This window comes from Equus quagga, chromosome 1 (assembly GCF_021613505.1).
Source record: "Equus quagga isolate Etosha38 chromosome 1, UCLA_HA_Equagga_1.0, whole genome shotgun sequence".
Taxonomy (NCBI): domain Eukaryota; kingdom Metazoa; phylum Chordata; class Mammalia; order Perissodactyla; family Equidae; genus Equus; species Equus quagga.
Window position 1 is genome coordinate 173,995,931 of NC_060267.1, and position 21,913 is coordinate 174,017,843.

At 34.5% G+C, this 21,913-nt stretch overlaps 1 protein-coding gene across 1 annotated transcript in view; it reads left to right on the forward strand.

The window, feature by feature from the left end:
• The window catches only part of SLC25A36 (solute carrier family 25 member 36), a 34,281-nt gene extending 12,593 nt beyond the window's left edge, over positions 1-21,688 (forward strand). Inside the window, exons 2-7 of the mRNA XM_046656892.1 lie at positions 279-443; positions 2,491-2,568; positions 5,145-5,245; positions 13,110-13,176; positions 15,601-15,890; positions 17,806-21,688. Of these exons, the coding sequence (XP_046512848.1) occupies positions 279-443; positions 2,491-2,568; positions 5,145-5,245; positions 13,110-13,176; positions 15,601-15,890; positions 17,806-17,999 (895 nt within the window). The 3' untranslated portion in view covers positions 18,000-21,688. The remainder of the gene's footprint in view (positions 1-278; positions 444-2,490; positions 2,569-5,144; positions 5,246-13,109; positions 13,177-15,600; positions 15,891-17,805) is intronic.
• Positions 21,689-21,913: the final 225 nt, after the last annotated feature.

The following is a 21,913-nucleotide window of genomic DNA, read 5'->3' on the forward strand; positions in this document are numbered from 1 at the left end:
AGCTGTGATGTGACTTACCAGTAAATTTTAGTAACAACACCTACTGTTCGGAGTCCTTTAGCTTAATTATTCTCACTAGGTAGATATTAAGCTCAGTTCTTTTTAGCTACTGGAGGTGTTTGTATGCAGTCAAATGAATGAAACATTAAAAAAATTTCTTAGTCTTCTAAAATCAAAATTTATCTTAAATTTTAGTACCTTGGCAAAACCCCAGTTGCCCAGTTGTTTTACTTACGAATGAAGTGTAGATGAGTTTTGTTCTTGTCGGTTTTTTGTAGATGTGGAGGTACAGTGGGAGCTATTCTGACATGTCCACTGGAAGTTGTAAAAACGCGACTGCAGTCGTCGTCTGTGACGCTTTACATCTCTGAAGTTCAGCTGAGCACCATGGCTGGAGCCAGTGTCAACCGAGTAGTGTCTCCTGGACCTCTCCATTGCCTAAAGTGAGAGCACAGTATTCATGAATTTCTTTTTAGTCTGTTTGTCTTACTGATGCCCATATGTTTGTTTATATTCTGCCATACTTAGAATCCTCTGATCTGTAGCCAGACAAATTATCCATTGCGCCACTGGCCCACTATTCTATTCTGCCATATTTAAAAAGGTTTTTTACAAACTTAATGACAGAGTTACTGTGAATTATGTTTATTAGAAACGATAATCCTTAATGGAGAGAAACAATTAGTTGGATAATATAAAATGTAATATTATTTCTGAATCATATGTATTTGGAATATTTTTTAGGAATTATTAGAAATTTTAGAAGTTATTAGAATATTGGATAATCTACATTTATCCAATAGATTTATTTTCTAAAGCTATTGTAGGCGTTTTATTTTGGATTATTAATTTGTTTAGCTTTGAAATGTAATAGTGTTAAATGCTAACTCTTTTTGTGTTTCTAATTTTCCAAGTACTCAACACAAGTAAGTACAGCCGATTACTGGCAGTGTGTGATTTTTATATAACCTAAACATAACTGAGATTTAAAGCAGAGTTGTACTTGTTTCAGGATGGAATTCAGTGTTTGTTTGACATTTCTTGATGGTTTGAAAAAGATTTGTTTTTACGTTTTCATTGTGTTACAAATTGGATTTGAAATTTCAAAACTATTGAAGTTAGGTTTTACATGTGTAAACTTAAGTAGATAACTGAATGCCTTGTGTGTCTGCCTTATCAGCTCACTTGGGACATAATCTATTTGAACTTAGTTCAATAGTGTTTATTTTGTAGTAGCAAATAAACTCATACTCTGTGTTTACTTTCACTACCAAAAGATTTCATCAGTCTTTTCTTTTTTCAGACTTGCCTAAGTATATGAATAGGTAGCATAAAATTGTTAACAGTTTTGGATTAAAATGCCATAGTTATAGATAAATACCTCTTTTGGTTAATAGAGTACTTTAATATCATGATTTTGACATTTAGTACCACTGATTACCTCTCCTTAAAATTCTTGCTTTGACCTCTATGACAGTACTATATATTTTTTATTCTATTTTTCGATGGTTTTGCCTTCTCTGACTTTCCTCACAGGAACTTTAGGAATTCCTCTGGGCTCTGTTTTAATTTCTTAGTTTTTCAGGTTGTCTTATAGGAGTCAAGTTAACATGTTACACCTGTCACCAGTAGCGGCTGAATTCCAGGGCTGCATTCGCTTGCCTTAACACTACCTCCCATGATGTAATATCATTCCCATTGTTCCCGACTCAGAGGCTCTGTCCTAATCAATCTGTTTCATGGCTGCCTTTGCTTTTTTCCCAACATCTTTATTGAGATATAATTGGCACTTTAAACAGGTGAATTTTATGCTTTGCCAATTATAGTATTTGCTTGTTAATATGACCTGTTAAATTATTTGTTTCAATATCATTCTTTTTTTCTACAACTGAACAGCAAATTTCTCAGTGGCAGGGGCCCCACCCTTTCTTTTCTGTCTCCTTTCTCTGCTTAGTCTTTATACAGTAAGTATTCAATGTGGTAAATGTTAACTGAGTAGCGGGAGAAGTGGTAACAGGCCAACCATTATTATAGTACCTAAAGGATGTTAGGGTGATAGGTTTTTGCAGTAGCATTTCACTGGAATACTGCAGTACTGAGAGAATTGTTCAGTATCGAGGAAAGGAGCTCAAATACTAGGGGGGACATACGTTTCTAATTGGGAATTGAATTTGCTAATAAAGATAGTATGTTGGAGGAAGTTGAAGATAAGAGTCGTATGATCATATAAAAAGAGATGCAGCAATCTATATTGTTACGTCTTTAAAAGTTTTAGGAAAGGATCTGAATGGAGTTCTTTTTATCATCACTAGTAAATCTATTATCAGTCTTCAGTAATTTATGCTATGTCAAGAAAAACAAGGAAAATTGACCAGAGCAGCATAACATATTATAGTACAAACATGGGATTTAGACTCTTAAGCTTGCCATACAAATAAAGAACCAGACTTTGAAGGACATTCCTTTCTAAATAATATTTTTCTCTTTCAGGGTGATCTTGGAAAAAGAAGGACCTCGTTCATTGTTTAGAGGATTAGGCCCTAATTTAGTAGGGGTGGCCCCTTCCAGGTAAAAATAAAAATTTTTAACTAAGTAAAACTGTGTCAATCTTTCTTGTTTCAAGCTTCAGAGGGGAGATGCTAAACAGAAGTCAAGGTGGTAAGGGTAAAGCACTGTGGTTAACAAACAGGCATCAGTAACCATCTAAAAGAATGGGCAGATTGCACCCTGTGGGAGTGCAAAGGACCTCTTAGTGAGATCATTGCGAGGCAGCTTTTACACCAAGTTGAAAAGGCAAAGGACAAACTAAAGGAACCAGCAGTAAGAAAGGAGAAGACCTGCATCTCTAGAACTAACCCTATTTTTTGGCTTAGGGGACAAGCCAAACAGAATGGTTTCATTCCTATCCAAAAAGGCCTTAACACGTTAGTTTGTTATTTTTCTCTGATATCTTTTTATCTTAGATTGACTTCTTGCATGATAGAACACTGCACAGAGTTCACAGTCAGTGAAAATGCATACCCAGCTCTCTGTATCCAAACAGTGTACTGGATCCGTGTCTCATTATTTATTGGGTTTCAACTTTTTATGGGCTCTTTTCTCTCTTTTTAGAAAATTATCCAAAATTCCATCCTCATTGTAAAAATTGAAAAAAATGTATAGCATAAAGCTTGACATTTCACGTTAAACACATCACCTCTCACCCTGTCCCCCTTCTCACACACACTTAACTCCTCTCCCCTTAGATAACCATCATTAATAAACAGTCTGGTATATAGTATTCCATTAATTTTTTTGGTTTATCATGTACAGAAGATTTTTAATATGTATATGCTATCATTTACATAAATTGAATCATATTAAAAATATTTCACCAAATTTGTCTTGAAGCTTTTTTCATGAAAATATGTAGGTTTTTAAAAATTGTATAGTGTGACTATCCCCTCATTCATAAATTTTCCTTTTGTGATAAACATTTAAGTTTATTTCCAGATTTTTGCTGTTAAAAGCGATGGTTTGATGAACATAGCTGTGCCTTTGAGTACTTAAGCAAGTATGTTGCTTTCCCTTTTTTCTTTTTTTTTTTGAGGAAGATTAGCCCTGAGCTAACTGCTGCCAATCTCCTCTTTTTGCTGAGGAAGACTGGCCCTGAGCTAACATCTGTGCCCATCTTCCTCTACTTTATATGTGGGACACCTACCACAGCATGGCATGCCAAGCAGTGCCATGTATGCACCCGGGATCCCAACCGGCGAACCCCGGGCTGCCGAGAAGCGGAATGTGCGCACTTAACTACTGTGTCACTGGGCCGGCCCCCAAGTATGTTTCTTTATGCTAGTTGCCTAAAAGTAGAATTTCTGGATAAAAGAACATGTACACATTTAAAAGTAATGAATAATGCTCAATTGCCTTCTGAAAAGGCATCCTCTATGTTTATTCTCAAATAGTGAATGAGTTGCTCTTTATCCACATATTACCAAGGTTGGCTACTATCCATGTCTTTTAATACTTGCCAAATAAATAAAACATGATTTTTCACTTTTAATCTTACATTTGTTTAATTGTGGTACAGGCATGCTCTCCTTGTAATATTTGTCATTTGTCTATCTCTTCTGTGGATTGCATATATGTATATTCCTTGCCAGTTTTCTCTTTAGGATATCTTTTTTTCCTTATTGATTTCTAGGAATGCATTGTTTATTCTTCTTCGCAATTTGGCATCATTAAATGTATCCTGCTTTTTTCTTTCTCATAAAGTAGAATGTTTCGTTTCAATTATATTCACTTCACTTTTTCCTGAAGCATATTTTAAAAAGGCACAACAGTGAGTCTCCCCGTTTGTACTTGTCTACTGTCCATCGTTGGACAGAGAATCGGGATTGTTGGGAAATACAGGATGTTTGATACAGCAAGGAAGCAGTTCAGTTTCTGGAAAGCTAAACAGTGAGGAGGTAGTTGGGATCCATAAAGTCATAGTCAACAAGTTAACAGGGCAAATAGTTACAAATTTAATGGAATGTTTACAAATGTTGGAAAACACGGCCTGACCTGGTGGGGCTGATTTCTTTAGGGATTGTTCTGTCTGTTGAAGAGTCCTGTGACCGACTCTGTTTATAGTATAGATGAGAAGGTACCCAGGGTCTCAAAATTGGGCAACACAGACTTTGATCAGTTGGGTCAGTACTACCTCCCTCTCCCCGCCGAAGAAAACCAAACCATATGTGTATATATATAAAAGTGCTCATACTACATTTACTTAACTCAGGTAAGTGTATTTAGTTTAGGCTTAGCATTACATATGCCTTTGAGCCTTATTCATGTTAAAATCTTATACAAACACTTTCTGTTTGTTAGTCAGTTCCCACTAAAATATTGGGGTGGAGGAAGTGGGGGTGTCTGAGGATGCTTTACATTCGAGGAACGTTACTTTTGAGTTTGTTTCTTTCTTAATGAGTTGGTACAAAAAGTACTCAGGATCTTCATGGAAAAAATTGTGTAAACTAACCTGACGTAACGAGAATGTGGCTAGGACCTTATGTTTTTAGATTTCTCTACTTGAAAATTATAAAGATCAATTTACATGTCATTTAAATCTTATGAGTGAAGCAACGTATTTATTGATAACATTTAAATCTTTATTTTAGAGCAATATACTTTGCTGCTTATTCAAACTGCAAGGAAAAGTTGAATGGTGTATTTGATCCTGATTCTACCCAGGTACACATGATTTCAGCTGCAATGGCAGGTATGAATATATAATATTAAAAAGCAAAAAAATTTTCTGAAACCTAGAGACTTAATATTGATTTATACTGAATTCACATTGTAAAGTTAAGACGATGTACTTTTCGTTAATTAGCATCTGCAAACACGATTCTTACATTTATTAGTATACAATAAATTTTGATCAGGAGGCACATGTAAAATCTATTGTCAGTTGGCATTTTTGTAATTAGGAGTTTGTAATAACATACAGGTAATATAGTATTTACATTGTCTTGTGTAGTTCACTGAATGTTTAGTGATCACTTTTAACAGTTTAAGAATCCAACCATAATTACACTATAAATAAGTTATGGAGCTATAATTTACTCTTCTCTCCTCAATTTCTGTTAGTGCCTTTTCTCTTTTTGCTGCATGTTTTGGCTTCTGTCTGAAATGTGCCGGCAGTTCTTGGTAAAGTATTCATTTTGTCCTGTGCTCAAATGCTGAAATTTTTGTGAGTGATGTATTATTGATAACTCAGAGTTACTCTAATGTACGTATTTTGAAAAATATGTTTATAGCATTCCGTGTAAATCACAGTAGACAGCACTTGAAGTTTAGGCACTGGCTATGTGTACATGCTTGCTGTAGCATTGTTTCCAGGAACTTATCTGTCATCATTGATGAGTATATATGACTCTGAATTAAAACATCTAGTCCTGGGCCTCTGCACTGCCTTAAAGATAAATTGGGAGATTGGTTTGACTAGTCTGGTTCTGGAATCATTTGCTGCCATGCATGTTGGACAAAGCCATGGCCTTTGGTTCTCGGTAGAAAATTCTCTGTGCAGTTTTCTGAGACTTTGTTGCATATTTAACCATACCTCCCATTTCCAAATTATGCTATGACTAATAAAGCGAACTATAACTACTTTCATCAGCTGTTGATCAATAAATTGAGTGTCAATTATGTGCTTAATAATAAGTGCCTTAAATTGTTAACCATTTTTTGTTTAGAAATAAATTGGATCAGTTTGAACCACATAACTTAATGAACTAAGTGTTACGTTTGAAATACTTATTTCTGAAAGGTCAGTAGCCATATAATAAATTTAGCATATACCTTTCAAATTGTTCCAGGGTTTTTTATATTTAGTAATTGTGGACCGAGTCATTGAAGTTTTATAGTTAGAAGATACAACCTAAAGATCAAGGTGGTGAAATACTCTTATTTGCCAATGAGGAGAGACCTCGGGCAAGTTACATAATTTACTTGAACCTCTGTTACCTTCACCTTGGAATGAGTAGGTTGGTCTACATAGATTTGGAGTTTGAGAATTATTTAGTACCATAGAGATTATCTAGTTACAAATAGAATTATTTTTAATGTACTTTTTACAGATGTTCAATACGAATAGATGTGATTTTCCCTCTACAAATTTGAGTAGGTATAAGGTAAAAGTTAGTGGCCAATTTCAAACTATATAACTACTGTGTTAGGATCTTTAAGAATATATTTTTGGATTACCAGTTTTATGTTTTTGTTTTTTAACCCCAGAAAATTATTTTAAAAATACTGATCTTTCGTTTTTGAAAGAATTGAAGTCAAGAGAGTAGATGAGCAATCATTTTAACTTGAGGATAGTTGTTATATATTCAGTATTGCAAATTTAGAGTTTCAGAATATCTTAATTCCCACTGGAACGTATTTTTTTCATTAGAATAACTCGTCAGAATTTATTACCATATTCATATGACATTGCAAAGAATTTCAGTGGAATTGTCATTTTTCATTTTTTTCTCAAGTGTGGACAAATGTTAACTCATAGTTATCTGTTTTTATCTATACATTGATACTATTTCCCAACTTGAACTCCTTGAATTTTGGTAAATTGATAGTCTTATACTTGTTTAGAGATTGTTGCACTATACATTTATTATGTAATTTGAAAATACTTCTTCCGTTTGTTTGCAGTTACATTTTCTGAGAATTGTGCTTTCAGAGCTTCCTTGCACTATTCATGAGCATTAACATTTAGCTTCACGGTTTTTATACATAACTGTGTCGGTGAAACTGAACGGTCCCATGCAGACTCATTAAGGTAGACTTTTGCCCCCTTCATTCTTGAAATAATCTAGACCAGATTGCTCTGGTTTTTCTTCAGGATCATTTTTAGAGGTTGTCTAAATATGAATTGGGGGTGCAAAGTGGTTGGAGGCAGTCATGTGAAAAATCATTTTTTAACTAGCTATTCAAAGAAAAATGCTAACCTTGTCACTTCGATATCCAAAAAATGCAATTAATGATAGTGCCTGCAAGATTTTGCCACATCAAACAGCACACACTTTAAGGATTTAGTAAGATACCTTGTACATAATTTTAATTCCAAGTAACCTTAATTCAGTTTAATTTTGCATTTTATCTGTATGAACTCAAAAGTTTAGATACTAAATGTTTTCTATTAAAAAGACAGTTTATTTAAAGTAGGTCTTATTTTCATTTGTGGTACTTTCAAGGGACTACCCTAAGAATTTGTAAATTTCTAAATTTGAGCTATAAATTTTCATTCATTGAAAAATTTTTCCAATTGCGAGTTTGTTTAATAAAGTGAAATAATGTTGCCTCTATGTTTTACCTGCCTTTTTTCCCTCTTCGTGACTTTTGTCAGGCTGAACTTAACTTAGCTATTGAAGCTGTTCTGTTGAGGGTGTTTGTGTTGTTTTGTTTAATTGAACTTGCATATCCTTCTGTATACACCTAGACACAGGTGTGTATTCAAAAAGTAGTATTAAGTTTTTTCTTTCTTTATAGTAATTCCCAACTTTCACAAGTTTTTATCTGGAATATATTTGCTTTTATATATATTACAGATTTAAAGGGAATGAATTCTGATTTTGGGTGGGGTTATTATATTCAAACAATTACTGTTCAATTTTTTGAATACCAATAATTATTTGCTTAACATTTACTACATACCTAGTAGGTTTTATTTGCTTATAGCATTCATTGTTGTTTTTCAAGTTATATTTTTCTATTTGACTTAAAGTTTATTAAAGGTTAAGTTTTTACTCATTAAATGGAAATTTTGTTTTGCCCATGGCAGTTCATTCAACCAGATGGATGGTTGGATAGGTGTTTTGTGTGTTTGTGTGTAAACATTCTTCCTCTTTTTTGTTTTGTAGAACACAAGAAATTAAATACAAAATAATCCAAAACATTCCATAAAAATGGATGTGCAATATTACTGGCCATAGTGCAAAAGGTGAAAGGTACTATTGTAGCAACATGTATTTTATCAGAGAAAATTATGAATAGTTACAAAATGAATTTACTTGAATTTTCTGTTTGCTTTTTGGTTTTTGTTTTTTGAGATTTACTAAGTAGGCTGATAAAGAATAGAAAATTGTGATTTCAACTCTAATCATGGTAGATAATAGTAGGAAAATGGGATATGATAATCTCTAAATATTTTCTCAGATTCCCCTTTGACAAGGTTAGCATTTTTTCTTTAAGGCAGAATTGGTCTTCTTTTAGGTAAGTATTTGGACTCAAACTGCTGCAGGTGGCAGAATTTTCAGTACTCGGTACATTTTTTTTTTATTAATTTATGGCCCATTTTGATATTCCTTTCTTTTTCTTTTTTAACTTAAAATTTTCAAAAAAGTTAGGTCTCACAGTAAATATTTCTCAGATCCTTCCAATGGGATTCATTTTGTACACGTGTTTCTGATGAGGTCACTGCTTGTTGTTATGATACAGAAAAGCCTGTGTCTATTTTAGGCATTTACTGTACATTTCTCCCGAGAAAAGAGTGAGATCGTGTCATCTCATGCTCCCCATCCGCAGGTCACTTCCTGTAGAAATATGGACTAACTTAAACCTCGTGAGTACTGATCTGAGCATCTCTTGCAGCCTCTAGTATAAGAAACACACCCTGGGAATTTGTAATAGCTGTGGAATTAATAGAAGGCGGGACATGAACTTTTATTTTTGAGTTTGTGTGTGCATTATCTGACTATTTTATAAAACTTTAAGTCTGATTCCTTTGTAATATTCCTTCTAGAAGGAAGAATGGGGTAATTTTTTAGTCATCGTGTAATGAAAGCCTGGGGTCTTCAGCTTGGCCGTAATAGCCTTGACCTCCAAAGAATTTGATAGCAGTGTTTAAGATATACATGTAAATGGTATCATACCGTCCTACAACTTTTAGAAAAAGTAGTTGCTGCTTTTCCTTAGCGTAACATTTAGGAAGTCTAATACAGTACTTTCCGTTCTCTTGTCTGTTGATACTTGGCTTTCTACTCTCTTGCAAAAACGTTGATCTTAAATACCTACCCTTAGTTTCCAAATAAATGCAGGATAAGAATGTATGGGATCTTAGCTGTTTTAGTTTTATAGGTTTTTTGTTTTTTTAAATTTTTTACTAGTTTTAGTACATTTCTCTTAGACGGTTAGGTGGGCTTTGATCTTACAGAAGTTAATTGAAGTAAAAAAGTACCAAAAATGCAATACTACAGGTATCACTCACTTAATGAAACAGACATTTTCAGCACGTTTACTATAAGCAGGATTTCTATTTAATCTGGTTTTTAATTGGTTTACATTATCAGTGGAGTCTTAGATTAACCAAAACTTTAAAAATTGCATTTTAAAAGTTTTTTCAAACTCGCTAATAAAATACTAACCACACCACTAACAGTATGGCCAGTATACTGCCACTGGGCTTTAACTGACTGGAGCAATATTAATTCTTCTTAACCTGCGCTAGATCCTTCATTTACCTCTGAGTCAATTTTAGTGTTTAACACGGTACTCAGAATATTAATATGAATTAGCATATTGTCAAAATGTCACCAGTTTTAAATGCCAAAATAAAAAGTTACAGGAAATTTCTAAATTTCAGTGGCGCCATTTCCAGTATCTTTGTGTATATTTGTCTTAGAAGAAATAGAAAGATAAGTTTAGCTTTGGCTGTTTTGCCTTACGATATATAATTCTAAGTTGGTGATACATTTTTGTTTCTTCCTACTTGTTTTATTTCTTGAATTAATAGATTATATATTTCTAGATTTAACTACCCTAATAATGTCTACTTAGTTTATTAGAGTCTCTTTCGTTAAGAGAAATTCATAGCCTAAAACTCAAGGACCAAAGTTTTAACTGGTAAAGGACCAATAGCTAAAAAACCTGTGGATTATGCCTAGATTGTTTATCTAACCTGATGGTCTGCTGGCAGTTAGGCTGGTGTTGTTATGAAGAGAGCTGGCTTATTATTGGGAGAGTGGAGCAAAACAGTTATTGTCAGCACGGGTTACTGATGGCAGCAGTTCCATGGGCCTAAGATGACAGCATTCTCTCACCTCAGTTTTAATGTGTCCTGTTCCATAGGTTAGTTTGTGTCTGGAAATGAATTTTAGTTAAGTGAGAAATACCTGTTGTTTGCTTCCTGTCATTTTTTATTAAGATGAACAGAGAATAGTTAAAACTATAGTTTTAAGGGTGTTTAAAATATTTATTCCCAGTAACATTTATAAATCTTTATTGTAATATTTTAAAGTTTATATATGGGTTTTTTTCCAGCCTCTAATGGAGGAATTTTGTGACTTGGAGAAGAGTATTAAGCTTGGTACTAAGTTAGTATTTTTAGAAAGAGAACTTTTATTTAAAACAAAACTTGAGTGCTCATCTTCTTTTCAAATAAAGTATAATAAATTGAATGAGAGTTTCACCCAGACAGGCTATTTTTTAAAAAAGTTTCCTATGAGGATATTCCCAGTTTTAGGCTTTTAAAATTTAATAAAAAGCAAATATTTTTTCTTAAATTCAAAATTCCACAGAATGATTAATAGAGACCATTGTGAGTAATGCAGAGTATTTTGTTGGTTTATGCTGCTTAGCAGCTTTTCGCTAATAAACCCCTAATGCTGTTACAAACATTTTGTATTTAATACAGACTTTTAAGTTTAAAGATAAAGAATCATTAAATGATCAGAATACTGATATTTGATGCATATTTGCTTTAAAATATAGTTTGTTTATCTTTAGTTTTCTTTTTCCCTAAAAAAATTGAGGTTCAAGAGAAGAAAAAATAATACTCTTTAACTTTATTCTCACTTAAGCCAGGCCATGCTAGAAAAATCTCTTCCAAACGAAATATTTAAACTGGTCTGACAGTTTCTTATAGTTCTTCTCTTTCCTTTTTCTAAGAATATATGCATGAAAAGAACCTCTTTGCTAAAAATCTTCCTGACAACCCATCCCACGCTTTAGATTTTTATTATTTTAGTACTGGCTGATGCTTCAAAACTGTTGGTCCCATTCTAGTTTTATATGTATGTATGTGGTATTAAAAGCACATAAGAGAAATGGAGACTATATAATCATTATAAAATAATTATAGGAGTTATCAAACCTAACTTTTATTCCAGTTATCTTGCTTGATAGATTCAATTTGAGCATCCATTTGTGAAACATCTGGCTATTTATTTCTACAGTGTTAAAACAGTAGATTAAGGGAGTAAAATTTGAGTCAGCTAATTATCTTACATTATAGAAGGAAAAAGAACCTATGAGACTAAATTCCACCTGGTAATTAATTTAGTAAAATTGTTTGTAGATATACCCATACTAACTTTGAAAGCCAGGAAAGGTTTATAATTGGTGCTGCACTATTTGTTCACTTGAAAAACAAATTATTTCTAAGTACACCACGGCATTTTTGTTCCTGGAAGTACTTTACTCATATTAAATGTGCTGTATATTCTACCTTTCTAAAAATAATGTGCTTGACCTGCTAGTATTTGATAGAAAGTATTAAAACAGTTAAGATCCTTAGACATTTCTGCATGTAACTTTTCACTGAATTTAAAGGCCAATTGAATAAATGTAGCTTCATGTAAGTAGTTCTGCGAAGGTTGTGTAACTGATCTTAAATGTTCACAAGCAATATATTAAAACCCTGTTTTGTATAATTTTGGAGCAATCTTCATAAATTCCCATCATCGAGATTGCATTTCATATACTGCTGTGGTTCCACAACACTAGGAAGATAGCAAGTAGTAGAAGATATGCACTGGCCCAGACACACGCTGTTCCAGAGATCTGAACTGACTCCTGGAGCGAGCCATCTTAGGTGCCCACCCTTCTGTACTGACAGCCAGTACATAGTACTTCAGTTTAAAGTAAACTAGAGCTGCCTTCTACCCTGAATTTCTCTCTTCAGTGTCTATAAAAGGGAGAGGGAAGTTCCAATTTGTAACTTTTTGAACTTTTGAATTTTCGTGTGTGTTTAAGTGGATGAAAATAGATCTGTCCTGTCAACCCTAACAGAAACCTTACCTCTGTGATACCATTATTTTAACAGTGTTAGTGAGTGTATATTTATATAAAGTATCCATAAGGCCAAACAACAATCCTTTCTGTTACATAGTCAACTTAAGATAACATTTTAGTAAATGCTGATGTTTCTGTTGAATCCGTTTTGTACATAGTGATTTGTGGTGTTATTTGGACCCCAGTAGCTGTTGTAGACGAGTTTGCATGCTAAAAAGCCCTGGAATACACAACATTTCTGTATGTTTGTAGAAATGGGTTTCAGAATTCAGCTTAGAGAGTAGAGGGCGCCCCTGAGGATATTCTGAATATGTTGGGAGAGGAGTTTCAGATTTTGCTTTTAAAAGAATCTTTTAGTTATGGTCAGAATTCAAGAATGTAGATTGGAAACAAAGTACAAATGTTCGTGGCTGTATGGATTTGTAAAATAAAAATGTAAAGCATACATCAGTTAATAGTTTAAATATTTATATGCATTTTCTTTAATATAGATTTATATAATATTAAAAACCTTAAAGTTAATAGTGTGTTCTTCATTTTTACCAGAGTTCATTTTAAACATGTTTGTTTAGGTTTTACTGCAATCACAGCGACCAACCCCATTTGGCTTATAAAGACCCGCTTACAGCTTGATGCAAGGTATGTTAATTCATTAAAACAGAATTAAAGTCGGTTTCAATTAGTTTTTTTCTATATATTCATATCATTGAGATTCAGTGCCAGGTGTCTAACCGTGTTTTCCCCCTCTTTTGGTGCTGAGTTTGTTTTTTAATTTTTTTCCCAAAACTTGGGTCCGCTGTCAGAAGCAAAAGTAATATAGTAGTTGGCAGTATGAGACTTTCCAGGAAAGAGGGTGTATTATGTGTTGTGGGGGTTTCTTTAAAAAAAAAAAGGATGTATTAACCCAGCCCAAGAAGTGATACTGACTGCATGGATGATTGTAATCAGCCTCCCGATAGCAAAGTAGCCCAATGATCTACTAGTCTAGACTGGATCTTTGCGGATCATTGCAGAAAGTCCTGGCGTGGGATTTAGCTCATGTGGTTGTAGACTTCATCTCTTAGCACTGACCACCTTACAGCAGCAGAATTCAGTGACTCAATAACTCTATATTGAGGAGGTACTGCTAGGCTCTAGAGATACACCAGGAAGCAGTGGGGACCAGCTTGAAATGGCACAGTCAGGGAGTGGTTTCTTGAGCCCATTTCAAGCAGTGGCGACAGTCAGTGCAAACCTCACAGGTCCTAAGATTAGGGCCTTTGGCATGTTCTGGGAGCTGAGAGAAGGCCAGGAGTAGTGCAGCTTAGAGTCTGACCGTCTCAACTCCTGTTGGCCTTTAACTGGAGGATGGGAGAAGGTAATGCTTTTATCTGGTGTATGATAATAATAGTAATGTTGCTGGTTTTGGAACTGTTTGAGCCTTTCAGTGTGGAGTAGACTATAACAGATTTCCACTGGTTTTTATTTTAGGGTTTGGGAAGTAGTGTTATATCTTGTAAACTGGAGATAAAACTGACCTAAGAAATCATTACAGTTATGCCTGCTTAAATATCTGTTTTCCACATTCTATCATGTTGAACTGTGCGCTATTTGGAGACTTCAAGTGTCTGATTCTTGTTTGATCTGGAATAATTTTTAATGAAATCATAAGTGTTTTAGCAAAACTCAGAGTTTATTTTTTAAAGTCAAAGATCTGAAAAGTAAGACTTCACCCAAAGGTTAAAAAAAATGCGAGGTGCCAGTTAGTGTACTGTCAATGGGGGCATGTTTCAGTATGTTACAGGACGGACCTATAAGGGATCCAGGAAAAGCGTGGCTTGCAACTCTTTAATGGTATTTTTTCACTTATCATTGTAACTCAAGCCAGCACAGTTTTTTAGGCTTGGAGATGGGGAATGGGATGGGGTTGGAGTATAGTGAAAGGTTGATTTGAGGATGCTAATTTCTGACACTGAGATCAAGAGCAGGGTGAAGTGTTTGCCTCTTACTTTTGGGACTTGTAGTTCTTTTAACTTTCTTGTGAGGAAGGATCTGATGGCAGAAACTAATTTCAGTTGGTTGCATGGATCATTCAACTAAAAAGCTATTTATTTATTCAATATCATTAATTGAGGACAGTTATTACTTCAAGACAATCATTAGTTCATAAAACCAGAGGAATCCGTAGGTTATTGGGTAGGTGTCTTAGTTGTGGTTTTATCTTATGTGAGAAATAGGTTATATATAATTTATAAATAGGTAAGTTTTCTATTTTTTTCCCCTGTGGGTAGCATTTAAACCCAGTTCTTATGGATAAGGTTCTATTGGGGGGATCATAGTGTGAGGTGTAATAAATATTTTTACAAACTCAAAATTATATACTTGTATAAAAGTAGATGCTGCACCCTTAGGGAGCACTGAAGAAGTGTTCTTGAGCACAGTGCTTAATGAATGCTTCTAACTGTAGAAGGCCTCATTCAGTGTCCAGCAGGATGCGGAGACGAAAGCTATGGCTGTTGACTTTAAAGGATCATAGGAAGTTTGACTTAAATTCACCCAGTCACTTTTTGGGAGAAATTGAGTAGAGTTGGAAGATTCCTTCAGGTGCACAGAAATTAGGCTAATCATACTGCTTGCTTTGTGATGTGCTATCATTGTTGTGTCTGTCATTCTTTTTTATGCATTATTAAATTTAAAAAACCTTCTCTGTTGTATTAGAACTAGATTTAATATAATGAGGGTTTTTTGTTTATTTTGTTTTTGTCTTGAACCGCGGTTGCAGTGTATTTGGCCTAAGGGATTCCTTTGTTTATCCTGCAATGCAAGCTTCAGTGCAGATGTGACATTGCAGATTTGATGCAGTGTATTTTGCATTTAGTAAAATAAATTACTTAAATGTTACCCATCTAATATGACAAATTGGTACAAAAGAATAGGATTTCTAAAATGAGCATTTTAAAATTCTGTTTTGACTTCTTCATGATTTAGAGAGGGGAATGACATACTTCTATATTTTATTTACTTTAGTTAAAAACCTGTACTGTTTTATTTAGATTAATAAGATTTTTCCTTTTTGCTTTTCAGGAACCGTGGGGAAAAGCGAATGGGGGCTTTTGAATGTGTTCGTAAAGTGTATCAGACAGATGGACTTAGAGGATTTTATAGGGGCATGTCTGCTTCATATGCTGGCATATCAGAGACTGTTATCCATTTTGTTATTTATGAAAGTATTAAGCAAAAACTACTGGACTATAAGGCTCCTTCTACGGTGGAAAATGATGAAGAGTCTGTAAAAGAAGCTTCAGATTTTGTGGGAATGATGCTAGCTGCTGCCACCTCAAAAACTTGTGCCACAACTATAGCATATCCACATGGTAAGAGGAGTTGAGTTTATATGAGTAATAATCTGTTAATTCAGGAATATTTTCCCCACCTATTAGAGCATTTAGAAATTTTACTGAATTCTAGTCTAACAAAATACAGCTACTTAGGAGTTCCTCACAATGGGATTCAATCTGAATAAGTAACATAAGGCTGTTTTAATACTCAGTATGTGCTGTAGGAGCATGGTGGTGGATTAGCGTGTGCTCTGGACAGTTAGATTTCAGCCCAGGAGCAGTCAGGTTCCGGCCATGTGACCTTTGGGCAAGTTTTGTTTTTTTAACACAAGGTATGGATGTAGGTGCTATACTAGGTACTTTATATGCATTATTGCTAATCTACATAAAAATCCTACAGAGTGCTCATCTTCTCTTTAAGTCAAGATGTGCTAGAACATCACCGAATTGTTTTCATGTTCAAATGGGAAAGAAGGAATCTGAAAATTAAATAACTGGCTCAAGGTCACATAGCTTACTCAGTGGTGGAACCCAAATTTGGATTGAAGTGTGTAAGCCCAAAACCAAGCTATTCTATATTATTTCACGTTAGCAAGTAAGCATATATGAGTAATTTCTCTTATTTCTGTCTTTAAGTTTTACAGTATTGGCCTATTTCATTAATAGCTAAGGAAATCACTTAAGAATTTGGCTATAGCATGTGGAAGGTTTTTTGTAGCTTTTGTTGTTTTAAATGCAGCCTTTGATTTTGGTATGTTTGAGGCTGGTTGTTACGCTGATTACCATTTTCATTCACCTTGGAAAGCTAAGGCTCTGCCGGTAAAGCTGTATCAGGAAAAATGAAACAGGACCAGGAAATGAGTATTTGCTCTAAAATGGAATTTATGAGTAAAAGCAGCTCTTTAACCAGTTTCCTGGGGGAACTTGCGCACTTGTGTAAGACAAGGCAGAAGAGGACAGGATCAGCCGTACTGTTTAGGCTCCGACCTCCTGTGGGAGGACGAGGCTGGTGCTAAGGGGAGTGAGAGTGTGGAGTCTAAGCACTCTTCCTTCCGGTGAGATCACGTCCTTATGAGAAGAGTTAGAGCTTAGAAGCAGTGTTTTGAAGTGGAATGTATAAATGGCATGAATTTTTCAAGAGAGGACACAAGACATTTCAAATATATTAACATTTGCAGTGAAAATGGCTTTAGGGCATTTCCCTCAGGCCCATCCCAAGTACTCTGGTGAGAAATTTTGGAAATAATGGGTGCGAAAAGAACAGACTCTTAATAGTAAGCTCTGAATTCTGGTCCCGGCCTCTACCCCGACTAAACCTCTCAGTGCCCTTATTTCCTCACCTTTTAAAATAAAGAACAGATGGACTAACTGTAACCCTTAAGATTCCTTGCAGCTCTAAAACTTTATGATTTTTGCTTAGTTCCCTCCCAAATGGGGCCTTTTACCTGACAGCTGGTGCACTAAACATTTTCAGCCTTATCCATGTGAAATTTCATGTTGGTGTATGTGGACCATTATGAATAGATTAATAATTCTCTTTTCTCATTGTTCTGTCCACTTTTCTTTAATCTTTTCTACTTGTTTCTCACTGCATCTTTCTGTATTCATCTTTGATGCTAACTCCGTTCCCTTTCCTACTTCTTCACCTTTTCTTATATCTGTTCTCCCTTGGATCTGTATCGAGTATGCAACTTATACTCCTGTTTTATTCTGTCTTTTACCATTCAGAGATCTATGGAATTTTATAATCAGTTTACATGATTTTAGCCAGCTATCTTAGAAATTTGATGTTATACGGTGACTGGTTTCAATAAGTTACACATTAAAAATCTCTCCTTTTTTATCCTAAGCATACACTTACAGACTGATAGACGGGATGTGTTCAGTATTGGGAAGGCATAAAGATATCACTGATGTTTAAATAAAACGACTTTATTTTTTTCCTAAACAGAAGTTGTAAGAACGAGACTACGTGAAGAGGGAACAAAATACAGATCTTTTTTTCAGACACTATCTTTGCTTGTTCAAGAAGAAGGTTACGGGTCTCTTTACCGCGGTCTAACGACTCATCTGGTGAGACAGATTCCAAACACAGCCATTATGATGGCCACCTATGAACTGGTGGTCTACCTACTCAATGGATAGCAGCCTCGGGCTGCCATGATATAAAAAGGGAAGACCAAAAGATGACAGTGGACCATGGAGTATCGAAGCAGCGTGGTGGACAGAAGAATAGTTGGGAACATGTAACTATGCCTAGGTGGAAGTTTGGTTGTAGGAATTAAAGTGATCACAACCACATTACTTGGCCTTTTCAGTAATGTAAAAAAAATCTCAGCTGCCTCCAAGAAAGAGCCTTCAGAAGCACTCCTTCCTCAAAATTGCCATTTTCTCTACCATGTCCGTGGGACACAGTTGCATTTTATTGATCTGTGGCAGTCAGAGTAGTGTTTATTCCATGAGCGCTTTTCCGATCTTCTAAACAAAGCCATCCCTAATTATATACTATACTGTAAGTATCCAAAGATAGTATTGACAGTCATAAGTTTCTAACTTCAGGCTGCTGTTTAATTCGTGTAAAATTGTAAAATAACACCAATAATAGTGAGAGCCTCGGTGTTCATGTTTCCTTCAGTGGCTCTGGCACAATATTTTAAAGTTAATTAGTAGTCAGTGTTTTTGACAAGCAATGAAATAGTGTATAAATATCTTGTATGTTTTTAGCTTTAAAATGTTTTGGTTTTCACTGCTTACAGATGCTTGATGTTTAGCATAATGTGGACACTTAGATTGTTTGTTAACATATCAAAGTCAAATTGTAATCATTTGGGACAAAATAAACCAGTAAAATGTTGATTCGCAGTCCTTTCAGTAACTTGAGCATGTCCTCGTATCTTGTTTAACGTTATGGTACATGAATGAGTGCAGTTGTCTTCAGTGATTTATTAGTTACGAACTCGAATTATCACCTATCATCTAGGTAGAATTTTCTTAAAGTGGAAAAAATTTACCACTTAACGAATCTTTCTCTATTTGCTTTCACATTAAGAATTTGAATCTTTGAATTGTTTCTAGAAGATCTGTATAGATTGCCTTTATTTTGTAGAGAAAATGGTAATTTTCAGTTATGCCATTGCAAGTTTTTGTGGTTTTTTTGTTGTTTTAAGGCAACATAAATATCTGGGGCAATATAAACAGAACAAGGGCCCTCTCCTGTCTGAGTAAGCAGGTAGAGATCGTAATTGACGTAAAGTTTTGTAAATGAACAGACTGCTTTGACAAGAAATTTATTCTGTCCTAATTTCTTGAATGGTAACTCATAGAAAGTCACGTTAATTCAGAGTAAGTGTGCTAACAGGATATAGCTTTTACATTTTGCTATTGAGTTAAACTGCACCATTTAATACTTTAAATGTATTATATGTATGGCCCTTATAAAGATATTTGCTGTAACTCTGTTAAGAGACGTTTGCTTATGGATATTGCTATACTGATGTATAAAATTTCTAGTTAAGCTCCAGTGTGGTACTCATTTCAGTATATGTGACCCGTACATTTTGTGCAATGGCTGTATCTTAAGAATGACTCTGTGGATGCACTTTGTGGCCTTTTTTTGATGGATGAGAGTGGAGAGAACTCCATGTTAAGATTGTTTTTTTTAAACATTGGTCATGTATTAGGCAGAAATAGTGTTCGTAACATTTTTCTGGGTTTTAGGGTTGTTATTTTGGAGATCTTTAATATAAATGTTTTAAGTATTCTGTGTACACTGTAGTGCCCCTAACGTAGACATTTTAGCATGTCATTGCAAGCTTTCTCTGCTGTCACCAATGAAACATAGTGCCCTCTTAAATTCCTCCACCTTCTTAACTTGTAATCAGCAGGAACTGGATGTTTTTGAGGTGCTTCGACTGGAATTAAAAATATTCCAATCTGTTAGGAGACCAAAGGCAAATTTAGTTTCATTACCTTTGGAATTATTCGTACCTTTTATGGTGAATTTCAGCTTTGATATTTATTATGAGGAACATGCCAAAAAAAAAAAACAGTAACAGGGGTTTTAACTTAAATCTGTAGAGAAAGTCTCAATCTATAGTGTTTGCCTTTTCACCTGCCACATACACTGCCTAATGCAGTGCCATTTGCCTTGTGAAGACTCGTAAACATTAGTTGTGTTGAATGTAGGACAGACTCTCCTAATCTTAACGATCTCAGTACTCCACAAATGACTAAAGATGATATGAAAACCAGCAGCTAAGGAACATTTTATTATTTAGTTGTAGCAAATTATAACAAGTGTCCTTCAAGGATGAGGATGTATTCTATTCCTGTTTGTATTTAGCAAGTAAAACTTACGTTGGCCTTTAGTGCATTATATTCAACTTTTAAAAGTGAGTATTACGTATGTAGTAGAAGGAAAGAGACCTTAGACTCTTAGACTTTCTTTGTGCACAAATGGAAACGAAGTTGAAGTTTTCGCCAAAGCACAATCTGCTGTAGTTTACTTTGAGTGTGACAGAGATAATTTAAAAAAGAAAACTATGTGTATAAATTGTATATAAAGCTTATCTCTGAAACATTTATTTGGAGTTTTTTTTTAATTGATACACATAATTAAAAAGAAAAACATACTGAAAGCATTGGACTTTTTTTTTTTAACTGTTTTCATCTGTTTTCTATCAGATAACTTTTTATTTCTGGTATAGAGGTAGTCAGCATTCTTCAGATTGGTATGTGCTTTTATGATAGAATCTTCTCAGAAAATTGAACTGAACTTAAAAGCAGTAAATACTGAAAGAGCATACTCTCCTAGAGTGGCAGATAGAGTGCTAGTATCTGTAGCTTATAGAAGCAGTTTCCTAAATTTCAAGTCCAAATCTAAGAATTACCAACCCTGTGATTGTGGGATACCATACAGTGCTTTGAAACCCAGGAAACAATCACCAAAGCTTTGTCTTAATTTTCGTTGTGTCTGTAACTTTGTGGACCTGACCTTACTAGATGGGGCCCACAAGTAATTGATTTGTACCTGAAACCAAGATAGAGAACATCATTAGATGATTTAACCCAGGCTTTGTCTCCTAAGGCCTCGTGCCCATTGTGTAATAGCGTTGTTGTATTAGGACCAGCAGAGTTCAGGTGGTTAGAGATAATGAGTGTTTTTACTCTCTAGAGTGTAAACATGTCAGTGTTTTTAGATTTGTTTTAAATCAAAAAAATTTTGACTTGAACTTGAAGAATGTAAGTGCTGGAAATCAGATGTCTATCCTTTTCCTCCTCTAGCATTGTTTGTGCTCGTCTTTTGTTGCTTTCATGCTCTTCTGCCCAGACGGTTAGTACTTTGGGCTGATAAATAGTTCAGCCTTTTTCTCCTTTAATATTGTTCATGACTTTAACATTCCTAAGAATACAAACATTTCTGATTTAAATTGGAAGGAATTTTAATTAAATAAAAGTGTTTAATCTAATGTACTAATTTTCTCTCCACTCAGATCTCTTCTCCATCATGCCCCTATATTTCTTGTTAATCCATACACTGCTTTTATGCTACTCCTTTTAGAAACTGAAAATTCTAGTTTCACTCAGTTTTTGTGTTAATGTTGTGAATGTGTACCCCTGCATATGTGAATAATTAAATTATGACCTGTCAGTCATAACTAAATAATCAACTTCAAAAGAGTTGATTATCTTTTGACCATTTATGTGAGGTTTGCTATTCTTGCATTTATGTACATGGCTGTAAATTATATGCATTTACTCTGTATTTATGTTAACTAGCTGAATTTTATTTGAATTGTTAAAATTCAGAAAAATAAAATATGCTTATGAAAACATGGGATTTTTTTTCCTATAATGTATTTTAATATTTTGCTATATTTCCTCTAATGTTTTAATATTAATATGGTGAGAATATAATCACACTCTTGGGATTATGTGTAGAACAGAAGCACTAGCAGGCAGGTCTAGATGTCTCTAGGACGCAGAAGGTCAAATAACCTAACTCCCTCCTAGTTCGCTGAGAAATTTCTCCTCTTCTCTGTTCTCCACAGGCTGGTTGA